General features: G+C 34.9%; 1 protein-coding gene across 1 annotated transcript in view; it reads right to left on the bottom strand.

Moving 5' to 3' along the window:
* LOC126767888 (probable serine/threonine-protein kinase DDB_G0267686) overlaps window positions 1–21,288 on the bottom strand; it is a 35,723-nt gene that overhangs the window by 2,820 nt on the left and 11,615 nt on the right. Inside the window, exons 2-8 of the mRNA XM_050485598.1 lie at window positions 3,253–4,226; window positions 2,406–3,190; window positions 1,060–1,279; window positions 726–994; window positions 490–651; window positions 214–409; window positions 16–102 (exon numbers count right to left, since the gene is read on the bottom strand). Coding sequence (XP_050341555.1) covers window positions 16–102; window positions 214–409; window positions 490–651; window positions 726–994; window positions 1,060–1,279; window positions 2,406–3,190; window positions 3,253–4,226 — 2,693 coding nt within the window. The remainder of the gene's footprint in view (window positions 1–15; window positions 103–213; window positions 410–489; window positions 652–725; window positions 995–1,059; window positions 1,280–2,405; window positions 3,191–3,252; window positions 4,227–21,288) is intronic.

The following is a 21,288-nucleotide window of genomic DNA, read 5'->3' on the forward strand; positions in this document are numbered from 1 at the left end:
ATCATTAATACTTACTATGCGGGGGTAAGGAACTCGACCGAATGAATAGATTTCCCATAACAAAATACCAAAACTCCACATATCGGATTTGTTGGAGAAACGCTAAAAGTACAAATGAGAAAATTGTGTGAATGCTTGTACATGTTGAATGTTACTTAAAATAGACAAATCTCATTCACATATTACTTAATAAAATAAATAATTTTTACTTACACCATTCTTGAGCGCTTCAGGCGCCGTCCATTTTATGGGCAATTTGCCCACATCTAGATTATAGCATTCTTCGCGCGCCAAACCGAAATCGGACACTTTGGCAACGCACTCTTCGGAAATTAGTACGTTGCGTGCGGCCAAATCGCGATGCACGACTTTTTTAGCTTCCAAATATTCCATGCCGGAGGCGGTATCGCTGCGCAGAAAAAGAAAATTATATATTAATAATATAGCTATGTGAATGATGAACATATATGACATGCATTGCATACTCACTAGGCAAAATTGATTTGATCCTTTTTCGTAATATGCTGCCGTCCACGCGAACGTAGATAATCAACCAGCGAACCTTTGCTCATATACTCCGTTACCAAGTAGATGTGTTTGCTTGTAAACACCAATCCTATGAATTTTACCAAGTTTTCGTGCTCTAATGTACTGTTGAGTGGAAAAAAATGAAATAGTTTCGTGTTAGAGGCAAACACCAGCATTTAATTTTTTTATAGACATACGTCATAACAGAAGCTTCCGCTAAAAACTTTTGAACAGCGCCCTCATCTTTAAGCATCTTAACGGCGACTTTTTCACTGCGCAGTATACCCAACATCACATCACCGAATTCGCCTTTGCCAATGCTTTCGCGTAGCTGCAAATCAGCCTCCGGTATGACCCATCCCTTATCAAGGAAATCTTTTGAATTAATGCAGAACTCCTGTCTTCCTTGTTTGGGTAAACATTTGATGAGTTGTGTGCACAGGCCATCGGCATCAGCTTCATAATGCTACAATTTTGGACAAATAGTCAGTGCGTAAAATTGAAGTGAATTAATTCAAATGTCTGTCTTACCGCAACTAATTGCCCCAGATTCTCAAAATACTCTTCATCGTCGATGGTTAGTTTATTGCCCAAATATTTGACACGATAATGTTCCACTTTGCCCTGAAAGCAGACGCATAGCGTATAGTCGCCCGGGAAGTTCGTCGATTCACGCACCAAAAAGAGGCCGTCTTCGCGTGGTTGCAACAGATGTTCGGCTTCGTCGCGTGTTATGCTGCCATGGAACCAACTGATCGAAGCATATAATTAAGTATTAGAAAAAAAAACACATTTTTTATAAACAAATTTATGCTGGGGGAAAGAAATTAGGAGTAGGCATTTCTATAACACTAGTAGCAACAGTAGTTAATAAGGTAAATGTTGCTACAACAAAGACAACACTACCATAGATTTGGCTTACATACGGGAAGACAATTAACAGCGATTCTTGTTGCCTTTTATCGCGTTTTAGGTATTTTCTTACTTTTGACTTGGACATTTTGGTATTCTACCCTACCAAAGAGGGAGCTGAAGCTTAAATGCTAAACAGAAACGATATTACACTATATACATATGTACATGATTTTACGTTTGCGTATGCCATTATTAGTGATAAGATACAGAGATAGTATCTGAATAGGAAAGTGTTGTAGTTGCTGTACAAAAACTTTTCAAATATATGACGGTCCTGCTATCAACTTCCCAGCACCAGGGGTTGTTGTTGTTGGTAAGAAGTCATGCCCACCAATTATATTTAATGCGATGCATTTTATGCCATTAACAGGGTATATTAAGTTTGTCACGAATTTTGTAACACTCAGAAAAAAGCGTCGGATACCATATAAAAAATATATATTAAATGATCAGCACGAGCTGATTCGATTTAGCTACATATGTCCGTCTGTCTGTATATAGTCCATCAGCTTTTAATATTTCGATCTGAGATTTTGCACAATGTGATGTTTAGATACACAGGATCCTTGGCTTGCTATCTAAATTTTGATTATGTATGTATATATAAATACATACTTACATAACTATATATTGAACAAAGCCAATAAAATACATATGTGCATAATGATTGCACAATAATACAGATAAAAAAGAGATAAGCGGATGACGTCCACTTTATAGGTATTCAAATTTAGTTAATATCATATTAATAAACGAGCGTTATTAGAGATTTGTGAGTAGAGGGGTTTTCGAGGTTTATCTTAACGTGCCTTTATAATAGTACTCTCCGAATAGCCAATCATTTTGCTTATCGCTACAATAAAATTATAATTAACTTATATTTTATTTATTGAACCTCTACCGCTCATTTCAATAGCAATAATAATGAGCCTAAGTCGATTGCCTTGCATTGCATTACTTACGGCATTGCGTTCAGTTTAACCTCACATTTGCGTTGAGGTTGTAAATGATGTTGATTCCCGCCTCCTAAAGCGTTAGTGGGTGAGTGCAAAGCTGCCGCTGCCACGTTAGCATTACTTGCCCAGGCATTGCCCGCCGAACTGCCACTATCAAAACTGTGCAAAGATGTGGACATGCTTGTACCAGTTAAGCTACCGCTACCAGCAGCCACACCACCAGTACTACTACTCCCGCCAGCTGTGTTCAGCGATATCGCCGATTGCGTTTGTTGTTGGCTGCTCGAAAGCGATGTGGGCGCTTGTGTTTGATGCAATAGCATATTGCTACTGTGCAAACCGACGCCCAAACCGGCCACATGGGCGCCACTTTTTGGTGGTAAGCCGCGCTCATGTAACGATAAGGCGGCACTATGCTGCGCCGCATTCAATGAGGACGACATCAGATTATTGTTACTATTGCTGGAAGCATTCGCCAGCAACTGCAAGTGCTGCTGTTGCTGTTGTTGTGTGACGGCGGCCACCGCGGCGGCTGTCACACCACCCGTGGGCGCACAATTACCAGTAGTTGGTGCAAAGGTGGATAAAACGTGTGCATGTGCATGCGGCTGTGTCGTCGGGCCGGTCAATTGTGCCGTCTGCTGTTGTTGTTGCTGCTGATGATGATGATGCTGCTGCTGTTGTTGTTGATTGGGTGATTTTGGTGAATGATTGCTACCAACCGCGGTCGATATTAAATTATGACTATTAAGTGCATGCGAGGACAAATGGATTGCGTTGTGATGTTGACTCTGAAAAGTATAAACAAAAACAAATTACAATAATTCACACTAATATTTGCTACAATAATTACCACATTGTTGTGATGATGCGGCGGAATATTCGGCGGTACAATGTGAGGCTGCGATTGACTCAGCTGCTGTTGATGCAACAAATTGGCACCAACACCGCTAGAGTTCGCCAAACCGATGTTCCCCGCACCAGCAATGCCGCCCCCGCCTGTTCCCACGCCAACGCCAATTCCTAGGCCAGCGCCACCCACACTGTTAGTGTGATTGGGTTGCGGCGCGGGTCGTTTATTATGTCGCAAAGGCGCTGTCGGCGGCATTTGATGCCCGGTGGATTGTAAAAACCATGGATCGCCTGCTGAATTGGCCGCCACTGTCACAGATGGTTGCGAAAAGCCGCGATGATGACCAACCACTGTTGTTTGTCCGCTATGCTGGGTCGCCGTGGCGTGACTGTGCATCACTTTTTTATTGCTCGCTTTTGGCGAGGTTGTGAACGCAGACGACGACGCCGGCGTGACAGCCGTTGACGTCGCTGGCGTTGGCACTACACCAGTTGTTGTACGTATGCACGCTAATCCAGTTGCCGAAGTGGCGCTACCAACGAGTGTAGCGGAATTCTTTGAAGTTGGCGCTTCACTGCAAACGTCGGCGCTGTTGTGGTGATATTCTAACGCAGCAGTATTATGTTTGCTATTATTGTGACTGCTATTGCGGCCACTCAGTTGCTGCCCCTGTTTAAGCTGTTGCACTGTCTGTTGTTTGATTTGAGGTGTGTTTGGCTTTTGCTGAGTTGCTGAGGTTACTTTGGTCGTTGGTGTTCTACTGTTTGTTGGAATTGGGGTGTTTGCGGCAGTCGCTGTTACTTCGTTAGTGCTACGGCGGGAATTTGAAACTGCTGCTGCTGCGCTGGTGAGCTTTAAGCTAGTTATAGGCGATTGCTGTTGTTCTGTCTGCGCCTGCAGTTCCTTAAACGAGTGCTGACTTTTACTATTGCTTTTTGGGTGACGATTTTCTTTCGAAATTAAAGCGTCCTCGTCTGCAAATATAAAATAAAAGATCAAATTTTCAAGGGCTGTACAAATAGTTATTAGTTTTTTGTTGGCTTAAAATGCTGAATGATTATCCGATATTTGTAAACACTTTATAAGTCGTCTAACATCGTCGAAGGTAAAGCTAACCACACACTCTTTGTTGATTGTTTATTTTACATTTTCGTTGAAATATACTTCTATTATATTAATTTACCACAAAGAAAAATAAAAGCCTACAACAACAATATTATACGTATTACGTAAAAAGCACGGAAATTAAAACACACTCCCAACTGGTGGCTTCTCGTCGTTCGACTGCCGTCCCACAGCCGCGCTAATAGCAATGTGATAATAAAATTTCAAGTTCAAATGCGAATTCTCTGCGCTTTTGATATGCTACTGTTATTCTCATGTATGATTATTTTTTTATTTGCAATTTAATTTCAATTTGATTCACAATTTTAAATGAATTCAAATTAATGCGGCAGCTGGAATTCTATTTACGCGACTTATTAGCTGAAAGCGTAGCATTGTTAATGGGTCGACTGTCACGCGGCCAGCTAGACAGATTGTAACGATGTGAAGCATCGTAGTTATTTGTGTACGACGGACAGCTAGGTGGTATACTCATATATACGTGTATGTAAAATAAATGAATGAGTAGTTTAGAAAATTGTTTGCGAACGTTGATTTTTTAGCATTTTGTGCGGAGCATACATTATTGGTTTTAGCAATTAATTTTATTTAGTCCTTCTATCACAGTGGCTGATAATTAAGTACCAAAAATTAATAATTTGAATTCTAATTGTTATTTGAAAAGTTTATTAATCAATTTGTCCCTTAATCCCTTACCCAAGCTTAAATTGAATCGTGGTCTTTCTAGATATAATTGTGCGCTTTTACGCACCTGGGGTGGATCCGGACAGGTAATATTGATTAACAATCACATATGTATAGTTTTGGATTAAAAAATAACTTTAAACTCCTACATATTTAAGATCACCATTATAACTAATTTATCTATTTCACAGGACCAGTCCGAGTCATATTTGATCACAGTATGCTTATTAGTATGAGTTTGGCAGCTGATAAAAAATAGAACAACGAGTTTGCTTGAAATTTTGTGTTTTCAGTGGAATCACAAGTCGTTGAAAATGTTACAGAATAAGTATACTTTATCACAAAAAGTATTTGAGTGTCACAAAGTATTCAGTGAAGGCCGTGAAGTAATCGATAGCTTGCCTCATGCAAGTCCTCCATCAACCTCTGTCAATGACGTTAACATCGAAAAAGTTAAAGGAATGGAGCTTGAAAATCGCCCTCCTGTCATTATAGATATAGCAGAGGATTTCAACATTAGTTATGAATCGATTGAACACATGCTGCTATGGGTGTTTTGGGTATGAAGCGTGTCAATGCTAGACTCATCCCAAAAGATATGCATTTTTTCAGTAACGACGTCTGGTCGAGGTCCCAAAATAGAGGCTTGTCAACGAATTTCTGGCAACGGGACGTGGGTTTATGAATATGATGTTCAAACTGTACACCAATTGAGCAATGGCGCACCGAAAATGAGTCAAAACCGAAAAATTCTAAATTCACTGAAAGGAAAGGCCATCCAAACCGAACCTATTTACTACTGTATATATAAAAGTGTAGAGAAAATTTGATTAAGCGTTAGCATGTTCAGAACTATACATATTTAACCGATATTAAAAATTTTATTTAAAATGGAGGTTAGAGCTAGTCCGTCCGTTCTCTATATGAACCATATCCGCTAATATGATTATCTTATATGTGCCAATTAAAGAGTGAACAAAAGTTTTAATAATGAAATGTGCAGCTTAGGTCATTGTATTTTATTGCCTTCAACTAAATTACTAGAAATATGACTCATATTCCCTTCAGACACTGATAACATTAACCGCTTTAGCGAATATACGTATAAAAACAAAAATAACGAGAGAACTTAGTCAGTAAGAAGATTCATATTAACTCAAATAATTATAATAAACTACAGCCACATAAACAAAGATAGCACATCTCTACAAAGTGTAATAATACTAAAGTTATGTCATTCATATTCTATACTCAACGCATATGAAACACTCATCCATCTTATTGTTGCCGCGTACATGCATACTCATTGTCGTGTTTAACTTGTTAAATTAACGCGAGCGCATGCGTCCAGTGTACGAAGTCAAGGTCAGATGCTGACAATTCTCAAGTGATTAATTGCATTAAATGCACAACCAAGTGGATAAGTGTTAGCCAATGAAACAGGCAAAGTGTGCCCATACTATTTTTTTTTCACATTTATTTATGTATTTTGCTCCGCCATCACAGAACACATTTTACGAGTGCGCTGTGTATTGTTTATCACGGAGTTTTTGTTATTGTAGCAAGTCCCTACTAGAAGCTGTCTTTGTCCAATTACGATTTATATATAGATTCAGTTCAGCAAAAAAAGAAAAGGGCTAAATCAAAGTGAGAGTAGAAAAGATATGTAGATCATTCTGATTAATTAATTTTCTAGATAAATTTTCTCGTAACCGCTTAATCAGAAAAATTTTTTCACTTGTAGATAATTCTAAAAAAATTTAATAATAAAATATCTTAACATAATTTTCGGAAAGTTGAAAGTCGTATTTAAAAACAAAAATAGGCTTAAAGTATGGGTATCACACTGTAAGAACACTCATAAGACTAATTGCATGTGCAAAATTTGTACGGTGAACAAGTGCATATGCTTTTCAAAATAGCTGTCGGTAAAAAATGTACTTTTGAGAATGTTGACTCAGCTTGAAAAGACGAGCAGATGCTGATGTATGTATGTATATTGTATTACAATATTATTATCCGAAGTAAGTCTTACACATTTTACGAAGTCAGCATATTATTACGAAAAAAGTAAATTAATTGCAGATAATAATCATGAATATAATGATTAAGTATGGTATTTAGTAAACAGATACCAAGTAAAGAAGCTGAGCGTTTGAGAGACACTGAGCTGCTAGTTCCAAAATAACCCAAGAAATTTGAGAGATAATTAAAAAAAAAAAAATAAAAAAAAAAATAAAAATAATAATAAAAAAATAAAATAAAATAAAATAAATAAATAAAACTTGAAATATTTACAATTTTAAATAATAACTAATTCATATAATTTTATTAATATACATTCTTGTGGATAGCAAAATTAATTAAAAAAAAAAAGTTTTTAAATGAAATTAATGCAAAAATAACGATTTTTGATTTTTCGTGAAATTGTGCTTTTGTGCATTTCATATTTTATGGCAAGGTTTTTTTTTTGTGCCATTCCATTTTATACTTCCAAATTTTAATTGTCTCTCGCCATTTTATAAAACAATAGCCACGTTTCTTTGGAATTAACAAAATAAATTTACAAAAACTAAAGGTATTCAATTATTTATAATGTCAATAGTAACAAAAAATACCTATAATTGTTACATGAACTCAAATCGGAGTTGCATATGTTTTGTCCACGTAATTTTTTTGGAGTGGAAATCAAAATGGTATTCTTATTTTTTTTTTATGAATGAAATTTTTTTGTTTAAAAACGTTAAATAAAAGTAAAAATACCAAATTTTAATAATTTCATATCCAATCGACGGTTTGCAAAGGTTATTGGTAAAATATATACACTTTTTCTAAACTAATGTATTAGTTGCATATGTTATGGCCACCACTGTATGTATGTATACTCTATAGGGGTTTTTCAGAATTTTACTAACCTCGCGGCAAACTTAATATACCCGCTTCAGGATTTAATACAGTAAACTTAAAATAATTTCAAAAAAAAACCAACACTTTCCCACAATAGAGTAAGAAAAAAAGAACAAAAAAAAATAAATAGTTTATATATTTTTTTTTGTTTTTAATTACAGCGCTTCCGCTTCCGTTTTTCTCTACTTTAACAGCATAAAATGAATGAATTAATTATTAATGATAAATTAGTAATATCGAATGTATACATACATATATGTATATACATACATATGTACATATGTAAATTAGAGCAAAAATATATAAAATCGATTTAAAAATTTTTACATCAATTCTATTAACACCATAATATATTTAATAACAGTAAATAGCAAAGAAATTGAGATGTAAAACTCTTTAAACGACGCTCTCATAAGAAGAGGCACTTCAGCTTACGAAGCGCCAGCAGTTGATTCCTATGCAGTGTCATTCGCCTGTCGCTTACATTCTGCTTGCTTGGTGCTACAAAGCTTTGCTGGCGTTTAAACACAGCTTTGTTGTTGGCTTTGAGTAACTCGCTGACTAGTTGGATGACTGCTTGGTTGGCTGGTTACTCGTTTGCTTGGTTAGTTAGTTAGGTAGGCTGCCTTGCGCTGTGTTGTGAACTTCCGCTTCGTTGACTTCACTTTGTATGGGAATTTGAATTTAAATGAAGTTTTCGCCCAAACCAGGCAGTTTATACTGCCCATGTACCCATATACATACATACATATGTACGTAAAGGTGTTTATATGCATGTATTACAGTGTTTTAATGAGTTAATCCAAAAGTTAAAGTGCTCTTGGGTTGACTTTTACACCAAAATAAACGTGATGTGCGAAAAGCAACTAAGAAAAAGGTTTCCGCCCGAATTATGTCATTTTCATAAAATTCAATTTGAGCGTTCTCATGATAAAACATATTTCAAACATTTTGTATGTCAAGTTTGCCCAGAAGTTTGTAACCCTCAGAAGAAAGCATTAAAGATCCTATAGAGTATATTATATCATTGCTACGAATTGAATCTATTAAGCCGTGCCCGTCTGTCTGTCTGTATATCGCGAACTAGCCCTTCAGTTTTTGAGATATCGATCTGTAATTAAGCATATGTCCGTTTCTCCCCAAGAAGCTATATTATATTATTTGGTGCGCAACTAAGTTCTCACTGTTTTTTTTAATGAAAACGAAATTTTATTGTAAGGAAATGGTTGCAAATGAATTATTCGAGGTATTGCTCATTGTTGGTCACAATTTTTCCCATCTTTCTGGTAAAGTTCGAATACCATTACATTAAAACTCTTCATCTTGTAATGCTATCGAAGAATCAAGCTATTTTTCGATGTCGTCTTGTGAGTACAATTGCTTCTGAGCCAGACCATATGCCATCGAACGGAATAATTAATAATCGGACGGTGCAATATCTGGGGAATAAAGTGAGTGGGGTAGGGCTATTTAAACGTTTGAACGAGTTTGGCAATGTCAGGCCGAGCGTTGTCGTACAGAAGAATCACTTTTTTATTCCTCTCCTGGTATTGAGGTAATAGGGAAAAACAGTTTTTTTGTTTCTGAATCATTTCCAGTACTTGCAGTCACTTTTAAATGGCTTGCGTGTGACTCCCAATACTATAGGAAGCTTCTCTTGCGCTTGACACGGATCCTCATAGAGCAACGTCGTCAATTAACCGTCTTCGAAGGATTTTGTGTTCATAAACTTTTTGTAGTTGGTGTGCTTCAGGCGCCAATTCCTTTGACTGAATAAAGAAAATCAGCACTTCCCGCAAATGTCGATTGTTTTGCAAAAAATCGGACACTTTCGCACAACCAAAAGTATATGACACAGAAACAAAATCACTAATGTGGAGGCAGTTTATTTTTCAAATATCTACTCTAGTAGGTCAAGTTTATGACGTTTAGAATATATCAAAATCATCACCATCATCACCACTAACTGATCGCGCAATCAATTAACTTAGTTTCATACCTCATTACATACATATAGCATATAGTTGCCACTGAATTTTCAAATTTTAGTTCTTGTATGGAAAAATTTTTTAAATGACAAGGTGTAGTCCAAGGCAACAGTATAATCTCTGAACAAACTGGTCGGATTGGAACAGTATACTGCAATACACAATGAACGATCAAAATTAAATTCTTGTATGGAAAAGTCTTTTATTTGCAACCGATGTTAAATTTTTTCTCGTTTTTTACTTATTTCATGAGAGAAATATAAAAAAAATTGCTAATTATTTTTTTTTAATTTTATTTATAATTCAACGACAAATTGTTTTGTTTATTTCCATTCAGATACGCAAATATCGTAAACATGTGATGAGTCAGAATCGTTGACGGTGTCAAAGCCATTGTTAGAGCCGTGTATTTACAAGTAAGATTCTGTCAGGCAGCGCCATATTTTAAGCGTGTGAGTACAATAAATTACATTCGTACGTACATCATGAAGTGTGACTTTAAGCTCGACGCTTGTCGGGAGCGACGCATATACACAGGTACATGGTGCAATCGGTAGAGGCAGATAAGGTGTGAGTACACGCAAAAAAATTCACGAATTCGCAGTTAATTCAATTGAGTCTGCAAATCGAACTCAAAAGTCATGACATTGGAATTAATTGAAAACAAAAATTCATAGTTGGATAATTAGAACAGAAAAATTAGCATTAAAAAAAATAGCAATTTCGATCCAAGTGAAGAAATATAAACCTAATGATTTTAGCAATTTTATTAGTTGTTATTCTCCAGCAAATCGAATTATAACAGATGCTCAACAAACGGAGAACACTTGTGGTGCAACCCTGCGCTAATAACATGTCTTCCGACGCATGTCCAAGATTGTTATCATTCTTTCTTAGTTAGAAGTTTTTTTTCGTGTTAAAAAAGTTGCAGTAATCAGTACCATAATTGATTTTAAGTCTTAAGTTTTAAAAATAAAAGAAAAGAGAAAGTTGTATTTTTATTTGTCATTTGAACTATTCACAATAGAAAAACGGACCTTAAATGTCCAAAATAAAACTTGGTAGCATTGAAATTAACGGCTAATGGACTTTAATGATGTATCCACAAACTGTCTTGAACGAATTCAACTCGGTAACTTTGTTGCTTTTACTTGTGATTTGTATGACAATAGAACGTAAGCGAGCAGAGAAATGGCGAATCAAAGACAGCTATTATCAAATATTCTACATAAATTGTATTATTTGAATTTCATTACATGATGTTCTTGAGAATTGTTTATGCATGGACTTTTGTACTTAAGGGGTTACATGGATTTACGGGTTTCAAAAAATCTAATTTCTTTATTGTCTTATTAAATTCTACAACACCTCTGGAATATTGTCCTAAATAAAGTTGATCCGTGTAATAGTTTCAGAGATACTGCCTTGAGAACTTGTGCGCTCGAAGCTAGCTAGGCTAATACCATGTTCAGACCGACACTTAATCACATGATTTCGGCTGTTGAATGGATTATCCCACTAATCTTAAAAATTTATCAAGATTTCGCCATACAAAAATGACAGTTCCAAATCACTTCATTGAAATGATTTGAAACTGATCCACGCTAAATCTCTCTGTGCGACTCTGATTTTGCGCAATCTACTTGTCAGCACTGGCAGTCTGTTACATTATCACAGCTGATTTAGACACTACAAAGCGAAAAAAATGTAAACAAACAAATTTTTTTTTAAAGCAATGAATCTAATTTCATCTGAAAATCGACTTAACAAATGAAAAAATGCATCCATTATTTCTATTATATGGAAAATATTAAAAAAAAGCCGTATTTTTATTTCAAAATACTATATGACAATCTTTTCTTTTGATAAATATTAAGCGATGTGAATACTTGAATGACAATAACAGCTGTTTTTTGATCTTTCTAACGTCAGTGAGAACACTGTTGGGTTATGAAATGCTTAAATATAATCTAATCTTTTAAATTTTCGGTCTGAACATGGCATAAGTGTGCCGCTTTTAAACGCGTTTTCTCGAAACTGTATTTTTGAAATCGGTTGAAAAATTTTCCAAAAAACTACTCACCGATCATCATGAAATTTTACACAGGTCCTTGAGATACAATTCTTAAAGACTTGGACGAAGAGTTTTTCTCGATTCCAACTATTTGAAAAAAAATGTCGCGAAATTTTCTTTTATTTTTGTAAAAATGTGTGCCAAAAATCCAATTTTTAATTTTTTTTCTTCGTCCAAGTTCTAAGTTAAGGTTTTAACTAAAACACGTATTTTTTCACTTTAGATGATCCTGTAAGGAGTTATTCTGCCAACGCGGGCGCATCTTTTTTACGAGGGGTCACTGGAAATGGCGTCGCAATGGTCGAGTTTAAAGTATTTAAAAAAAAAAATTGTTAAAAAAAAGGCTGTTTTTTACCCGAGGAAACCCATCGAACCGCTTAAGGAAGAAGAAATGTTGATCCGTTGAAAATATTTATAAAATTTGTACTCCATACAATGAACTAATACTTATTTAGTCGAAGAAGTGATGCTAAATTGGATTTTTTTCCAAAATATTTGGATGGATGTTTTTTTGACAGTTTTCGTGTTAAAATATTTTGGATGTCCATAATTAAAATTATTTTACAAATAAGCACACATACATATAAACGACAAATGGCCCTTCATCAATTTTCGCTAGAAAGGCTGTTACGACAGCGATATACTATAAACTCGTATGATAATGTGTGTGCCGCTCCACACGCTCCACGATTTTGCAATCTGACTAAATAGTTTTCGCAAATTGTTATTGTTGTTTTTATTGTCTTTTTATTTTTGTTGTTGCTCAATTATTTGCATTCAATTTAGTGCTTCTCTTTGATGAAGGCACATTTACATATGGGCATTTTCACAAAAAGGTCCACCACGCGTGCAAAATTCAAACAGTTCCTGAAAACTTTCTGTTGATGAATAATAAATCTCAAATGTGTTTATTTTATAAATATAAAGGAATTTTTATTTTCTTCTAATTTTGAGCCGAAATATACAACGAATACACAAAATTTACAAAAATCTGACTTTTTTGACCAAATATACCAACGTTTTTCCTTGTTATATTCCCTAATTCAAAGTAATACTATGATGTTTTTATAATTTAAAAATCTTCTGCTGATAGTAACATAATGTTCAACAAGCAGACAGACTGAGTGGAGATCGAATAACGGTAGTTTTTTGTGTTTGCTTCTGCTTATATTCGTATGTCGCGTCCGTTACCGAAAAACAGCATTTATTGTTCTCATTAGTGAACAAAGTGTTGAAGTGTAAATTGCTTTCAGACTAAAAGCAGATACATCATTTCACTTAAAAAAAGTAATAATTGGCTCTCGGCAAAAACGATTAAAAAAATTTATTGGTGTTTGAAATTCGTCGCGTCCGTTACCGTAAACCTTAAATATTAAATAAAGTTGTAGAAATTGCATAAAATTAAAATTTTATTGATGGCAAAAACGGCAAAAGAAACAAGAAAAGCAATAACAATGAAGTATAGAGAGAAAATGAAAGAAAACGTCGAGAAATGGCAGGAATACAAGAAGAAAGAAGCAAAACGAAAGCAAGAGTACCGAAAAAGATTATCGCAAAAATTGAAAAGTGATTGCAATTTATTAGAAAAGAAGAAAGAAAAGGACCGTGTTAGACAGCAAGTTTTGCGGCAAAAAAAGAGCATAAATAATATTGACAATTTGAATTGCGAAATTTACAGCTGTAAACAAACGATAAGAAAAGCAATTAAAAAAGTTGAGGCTGCGCTACCTAAAAACCTGAATAGAAAAATAGCTATCCTCAAATCTTTATGCAATAAATATATTAAGCCAACAGAAACGATGAATGAAAATACAACCAAGTCATCAAAAAGCCAGATGCGCGAAAAATTAATTGAACAATTCTTTTTGCAAGATGGAATCAGCGTTCAAGCTCCTGGGAGAAAGGATACAATGATAATCAATGGGAAAGTAGCCTCAAAACGTTTTATGCTTATGACCTTAACAGAAGCATATCAACTTTTCAAAGCCGAATATACCGAAGAAAAAGTCTGCAAAACTATTTTTATTCGTTCTAAGCCAACTTACATTCAGTTAATCAATAATTTACGACACAATATGTGTGTCTGTAAGTACCATGCAAATTTTATTTTTCTACTAGAAGGCTGTGCAAAGATTATACCGCAGATTCCTGCCAAAGCTGAATTATTTCTTACATCAGTTTGCTGCGACGTTATGAATGAAAAGTGCATGGCTAATAATTGGGACAGCTGTGTACGCGATATTAAAGACGATCTAGTTCCAATACAGTTTATTAATAAATTTAATACGCAAATCAAATGGAACAGTGGAGTATGGTGGATCACATAACTTTAAACTACACTATTGGTCCATTAATCGACTTAATTCATGATATAGAGATTCAGCTACCAGCTTTTAAAATGCATTGTTTTGTTAAATGTCACCAACAAAATTACTTTGAAACTAAAAAAAAAATGTAGCAGCTAATGAAATTGTTATGCAAGTTGATTTTGCTGAAAATTATCGTTTGACATTCCAAAACGAAGTTCAAGATGCCCACTTTAGTTATAGCCAAGTAACAGTGTTTACGTGCGTAGCTTGGGTCCTTGGTGAAACCAAGTCTTTTGCTGTTATCAGTGATAGATTTACCCACGCGAAATCTTAGAGTGGAATTTTTTTGCCACTTCACATGGCAAAGGTGCAGTAGACGGAATAGGTGCCGAAACGAAAACGTCTGGCAAATCGTTAAAGCAAAAAATATTGTTCTCGGTGATTATTCATGCTTCTATGAATGTGCTAAGAACAACATTCATGGAGTTAACATTTTGTATATCTCTGGAACACAAATTGATAGTTTTTGTAATCAACTGTCAGAGTTATGGCAAAATATTCCAAATATCAAAGCAGTTAAGAGTTTGCATTGGTTTTCATATTTCGACAGTAAATTTATTGAAGTTGCTTGGACCGCCATACTAAAAACTAATAACTTTCTTCTTAATTTTTTAAGTCATTTTTACTAAAATGTTACTTGAATTTTTAATTTACGTTATTGTTTTGCTTAATTTTCAATAAAATTGAAGTGTTATAATGAAAAAAATGTATTTCTTTGTTCTTGGAAGATTTTGTCGCGTCCGTTATGTCGCGTCCGTATTTCTTCTATACTCAATTAAAAAAAAACTAAGGGAAAATTAACATATTTCATAAACCTACGAATAACAGTCGTCTATTCGCATTTATTAATATATATATTTTTATATATATATAAATCCTTAATTTGCTGAATTTTGTATATTTCTGAATGCGCCTCAAAAAAACTTCTATTTTTTGTCGCGTCCGTATCACTTTATAATTGCTTATAACTACGTACTTATTTGTAGTAGAACCTTCCCGTATATATTAAAATCTAGTACTGCGTCAGCCCTTCAAAACAATGTAAATATATATAAACTTTTCCTTTGTCTTCTTTGTTTTGGACGCACTTAAAAGCGTACGAATGTCGCGTCCGTTACCGTGAAAATGCCCATATGTAAATACATATATGTACATCTTATAGCTACTGTGCAACGCAACATGAAAATGAGCTGTAACATCTTAACTTAATGACTTGAACACTGACAGGCGGCGAGTGCCTTGCGGTATTATCGATCATATTCCTCTTGGGCGCAAGTGTTAAGTGATTGTAACTCAACCACTCTTGATATATGGAAAATGAAGAGACAGAAATTAATTCTGCAAGCATATTAAAAACAGACATTCTTAATTTAAATTTTTAATTGATTTTTCGTAAGATGGAATTGCACATATTTTTATTTTGAATACGCATTTGCTTATAAATTGTTTCTGATAAGTGTGTTATTCTAAAAATATAGAGTGCTGAATGAAAGGTAAATCATTCATGTTGATGCCCTAGTACCATTTGATCAAATTTGATACGGACTGGCCCATAAAAATTGCGCGCTGAAACGATTCGATAAAAAATCGTTTTCTTCATTCGTAAAACGATTTCTTATATCTCTTCTTCTTAATTGGCGTAGAAACCGCTTAAGCGATTATAGCCGAGTTAACAACAGCGCGCCAGTCGTTTCTTCTTTTCGCTACGTGGCGCCAATTGGATATTCCAAGCGAAGCCAGGTCCTTCTCCACTTGGTCCTTCCAACGGAGTGGAGGTCTTCCTCTTCCTCTGCTTACCCCGGCGGGTACTGCGTCGAATATTTTCAGAGCTGGAGTGTTTTCGTCCATCCGGACAACATGACCTAGCCAGCGTAGCCGCTGTCTTTTAATTCGCTGAACTATGTCGATGTCGTCATATATCTCGTACAGCTCATCGTTCCATCGAATGCGGAATTCGCCGTGGCTAACGCGCAAAGGACCATAAATCTTTCGCAGAACTTTTCTCTCGAAAACTCGCAACGCCGACTCATCCGTTGTTGACATCGTCCAAGACTCTGCACCATACAGCAGGACGGGAATTATGAGTGACTTATAGAGTTTGGTTTTTGTTTGTCGAGAGAGGACTTTGCTTCTCAATTGCCTACTCAGTCCGAAATAACACCTGAAAGCTGACGTTGTTGGTGGTGTTTACGCTGGTTCCAAGATAGACGAAATTATCTACGACTTCAAAGTTATGACTGTCAACAGTGACGTGAGTTCCAAGTCGCGAGTGCGACAACTGTTTGTTTGTGATGACAGGAGATATTTCGTGTTGCCCTCGTTCACTGCCAGAGCCATTTGTTTTGCTTCCTTGTCCAGTCTGGAGAAAGCAGAACTAACGGCGCGGGTGTTGAGGCCGATGATATCAATATCTACTGCTATCTTAATGGCTCCAATCTCGGCCTGGAAGATATTGTCCCTTTTCTCCAACGGCTTGTTCCCACCCACAACTCCCTCGGTATATGGATAGAGGAGGAGCCGCCAGAGTTCGGTTTAGCGACTCCATGATCCAAGTTATCAGACCCGTGCATTTCTAGGAATTCAGCAGCCTATTCTTTTACAAAGTATAACTATAACTAAGAAGAAATGGCAACATCTGTAGGACCTAGAAGCTTTAATTCCAGCAGACTGTTATTACTTTTATGATAATATACCTTTTGAATAATTAGTTATTTAATAAATAATAATTAAACATTATCCTCATTTTTTAGCTTGAAATATTTACATTTTTTCTAGTACTTATGTACATATTAATAATAAAAACAACATGAAATATGAAAAATTTGCAACTGTTTTTATTTAAAATTAAAAAAAAATGATTAATATTCAAATTTTTAACTTTATACAAATTTAGATTGATCATACGTTATTTTGTTTCAGAAATGAAAATTCAAAATAACGTAAGACACCTACTATAAAATTTGCTTAATTTTTTCATTATTTTTTTCTAAAATATACTTATAGGTTCATGTTAATTCAGATTTGAAAATTTTGTTTCAATATCTCAAGTGGTTTTCTTTTTATACGGTTTTTTGCTTCTCCTGTAAACCTACGAAAAGTGATGTTACGTTATTTTGCATTTCAGGCGACGATATACATATGTATCTACCCCAATATCCATAATAGACTTACAGGCCTGCAAACTTTAATTATTTTTTTTGTGTTTAAAAAGTCTACAATGCGTGATTCTTATTTCTGAAAATTGCAAGCGATTTTTGGAAAACTGTTACGTGCGATCGTGCTTGTTGTGTTTTCTATTATGTACATATATTAGTTTTGTGAGGTGAGGAACATTTGGCAAGAATTACATTTGCTGTTGACATATTTGATATACATATGTATAACCTTATTAGGAAGTTGCCACTTTTTCTCATTATTGCTTGCTTACAATTAGCTCAAATTATTCACCCTTTAAACCTTTCCGAGTCTCACGGAAACACACATTACAACGCTGTCGTGTTCAGTACTACACTTAATTATTACTTACATATAAACACTATTACTTATGAGGAAGCTACTACAAATACACCAGCAAGCGACTATAATGAGTTGTGTGAAATTCGTAAAAATAAAAACAAAATTAATTCATTCGTTTCTTGTCAAATTTATGCACCGCAAGTGAATCTGCATTAAATCGAAATAAGGAAGAAAGAGCAAAAATAGCATATAATACAATTAATATGTACTTTTTGCATTATGTTTGCTTATATGCAATGAAAAACAACAAAAACAACAACGCACATATGTACATAAGTTTAACGGCTTTCGGTAGCGAAACATTCTGCCGCCAAGCCGAGCACCGTTGCACACCGTTGCATACCAACCGGAAGAAGAGTGGTGAGCGAAAACATTTTTTGCAACAGTGAACAGACGAGAACGTGAGAACCTTTGACAGCAAATGCAACAATACGAAACACAAGCAACACAACAATAGCGTGCCTATATACACAGTGGTGGTCATATATTTGTGGATATTCGAAATCTATGCTCCTAAAATTATTTATTATACCCTGCACAGGGTATATTAAGTTTGCCACGAAGTTTATAACACCATGAAAGACTTCGGACTTCGGTTTTGCCTCAGTTTTTGAGATATCGATCTGAAATTTTGCACACGTTCTTTTCTCCGTAATAAGTTGCTCGTGCTCGGAATCGCCGATATCGAAACTCTATAGAATATATCTGCCATACAGACTGTTCGATTAAAATCAAGCCCTTGTTTCGAAAACCATTTTTTTATTTGTTAGGTTATCTTCTTAATATCAGAAGGAATTGTTCAAATTGATTCACTAAAGCATTTAGCTGCCATATACATAAATTGATCGATCAAAATCAATATAAATATATTTTTAAACCCTTTTTTGCTATAAAAAATTCAAGAGTTTTCTTGTTTTTTTTATACAATTTTATGAAAATATATGTTTTTATTGTTCAAGTTTTATTGTACAAGTTTCACTCAATGATGCAAAGATTAAAAAAATTGTCTTGTGAAATAATTATTACATCTCGACGTATTTACTGGTGTTCCTGAATATATTAACGCAACTGTTCCGTCCACATTTTTCTGTATGTGTACAACAAAGGCAACATTTGCTTTTCTTGTCATGTTGTTGTTGCCCTTTAAATTAAAATGTTGTAGACTTACCAGTGGTATGGAACCACAGGTATTTACACAAAATGTGCGGAAAAGCTGCTGCCGCCGGGAAGCTAGGTGATGTGGAAAGTTGCAGCGCAGCAACGTGGCAGCTCATAAAGTTCAAACAATATCTGCATTTTCTTATTGCTCTAGATGTGATTAGTTTTTCCTTTCCAAATACGCCTAGCTTTTTCCACAGCAGCTACCTTATGACCGCGAACACCAAGTTGCACATTTTTCAAGAAAGTTGTGAGGAAAATCAGTTTCACTTTGAGTGCAAAAAAAAAAAGGTTGGAATAATAAAGACCATGCAATACTATATAAAATGAATGAATGAATTTAATTGTATGTTGAAATGGAAGAGAAAATTGAAAAAGGGCCGTGCCGTTGTACGCCTCAGCTGATGCATGCGATTTCAATGAAATGTTGCGATTACTTGCACATTATACCACTTTCAATGTTCTTTGTTCACTTATAGTTGTTGTATTGTTAACGTTTTTTTAGTGTAACGCCTAACCACAAGAATAACCGCTAAGCTAAGCGAATACCTACCACAAAGAACGGATGATGTTATTAAGACTAATTATCGCATGCATGATGTGGTAGCTTTTATTGCTGTTTTTACTTGACAATTGTAGATTCTGAGTATTAACTTTTACTATTTAAATGAATAAAAACTAAAAGTGATACAGCCACTTTTATTCAGTGAGAAATATTTATATGATGATATATTATAATTATTTGGAACGCGGGACCGACAGCTAATAATATACTGATAGATACAATTACCCTATATTGTCAAAAGTATTTTCAATATTTTACAAAAGGTCCGAATAAAATTACTCAATCCATACTTAAGAAATAAATTCGCAAAAAAAGTAATTTTTTTACCATGAAAACGTTAAACATTTTGATTTCTTGAACGGTATTATTTTTATTCAAAAGTATGCGGATCTTTTTTGCAATTTGTTGAAATTTACTTATATCAGCAATTTTAAATGGAAATGTCGTGTTTATTTCAAAATTTGTCATTTATTTAAATTCCGTGCGTGTATATATGTATATACTTCATTTTTTAATTTTTAAACAATTCATTTTAAAAATAAATTCTAGCCTCTACTCATTTCCTAGAAATTTTGTAAGTTTATTAATTAACAATAATCAGCCAACTTAAATTTTTAATGCGCGAAACAATTTTCACTAATAATAAAAACACACAACCGCTGTTGATGGATTGCGAAATTAAAACTTTTCGTTTTTGCGTAGATAATTGTTACGGAATCTAATTTGATCTGCTAGCCTATTGAGATCATGCGGGTGTTATTAATTTTTACGGGCGTAATGGTGTCAGAGGGGCTTGGAAAAAAAAATAAGATAAAATAAAAAGCAATAAGTGTATGCATTAAAAAATTAAAAACTCATTTGAGAATTTAAAGAAAAAAATAGGAATTCGTGTGATTTTTCAATATTTCGTAAGTTAAAATTGGGGAAAAAAAAGTAAAAATGAAAAGCAACCAATTGCTATGTAACGAATTGGCACTTATGTATTCAAGTCTTTCGCACACCATATTAAAATCAGCGCCTAACGCTCACTCTCTACCCCCGCTTCAACGCTATCGCCTGCTCTACGTATTAAACATGTAGCTAAATGATAGGCTATTACACGAGTGACCGTACAAAAACAACAATACACATAGTACATACATATAAATATATTTGTTAACAATTCATACGCGGTATTGCGAATGAGCGCCCAACAATTCCCTATCCTACAATTTACTCCACGCACAGCGGCGTAATTTGATTGCTAAATCAAATAACTTATAAGCAACAAACCAGCAAACACCACCCGACTTGGTCGAACGGTACAATCAACCGTTCATTGGCATTCGCGTAGAGTAGTCAGCGCGCGGTATATAACTCAGCGGCTGAGGTGGATTGCTTGCGAAACAGCAGCATTTATGTGCGTCCATTGGGTGCTACCTTACGTGTTGCCAGTTTGTTTACATTCATAAATTTGAGTTTATGTGCGTGCACAGTTGTTCAGCCTTTTTATTTCTTGCTTTAATTTATTTACACTTTTTACTATTAGTGTTTTCTTAAGTTTTCTGTTTTATTTTTATGGCCCGTCCGGCATTTTTTCCCATTTTACGTTCGATTTTCGAAATGTTACAATGGTTTCACATTAAGTATTTGCTGCCGCAAGTGATCTTC

Source organism: Bactrocera neohumeralis, chromosome 2, assembly GCF_024586455.1.
Source record: "Bactrocera neohumeralis isolate Rockhampton chromosome 2, APGP_CSIRO_Bneo_wtdbg2-racon-allhic-juicebox.fasta_v2, whole genome shotgun sequence".
Classification (NCBI taxonomy): Eukaryota; Metazoa; Arthropoda; class Insecta; order Diptera; family Tephritidae; genus Bactrocera; species Bactrocera neohumeralis.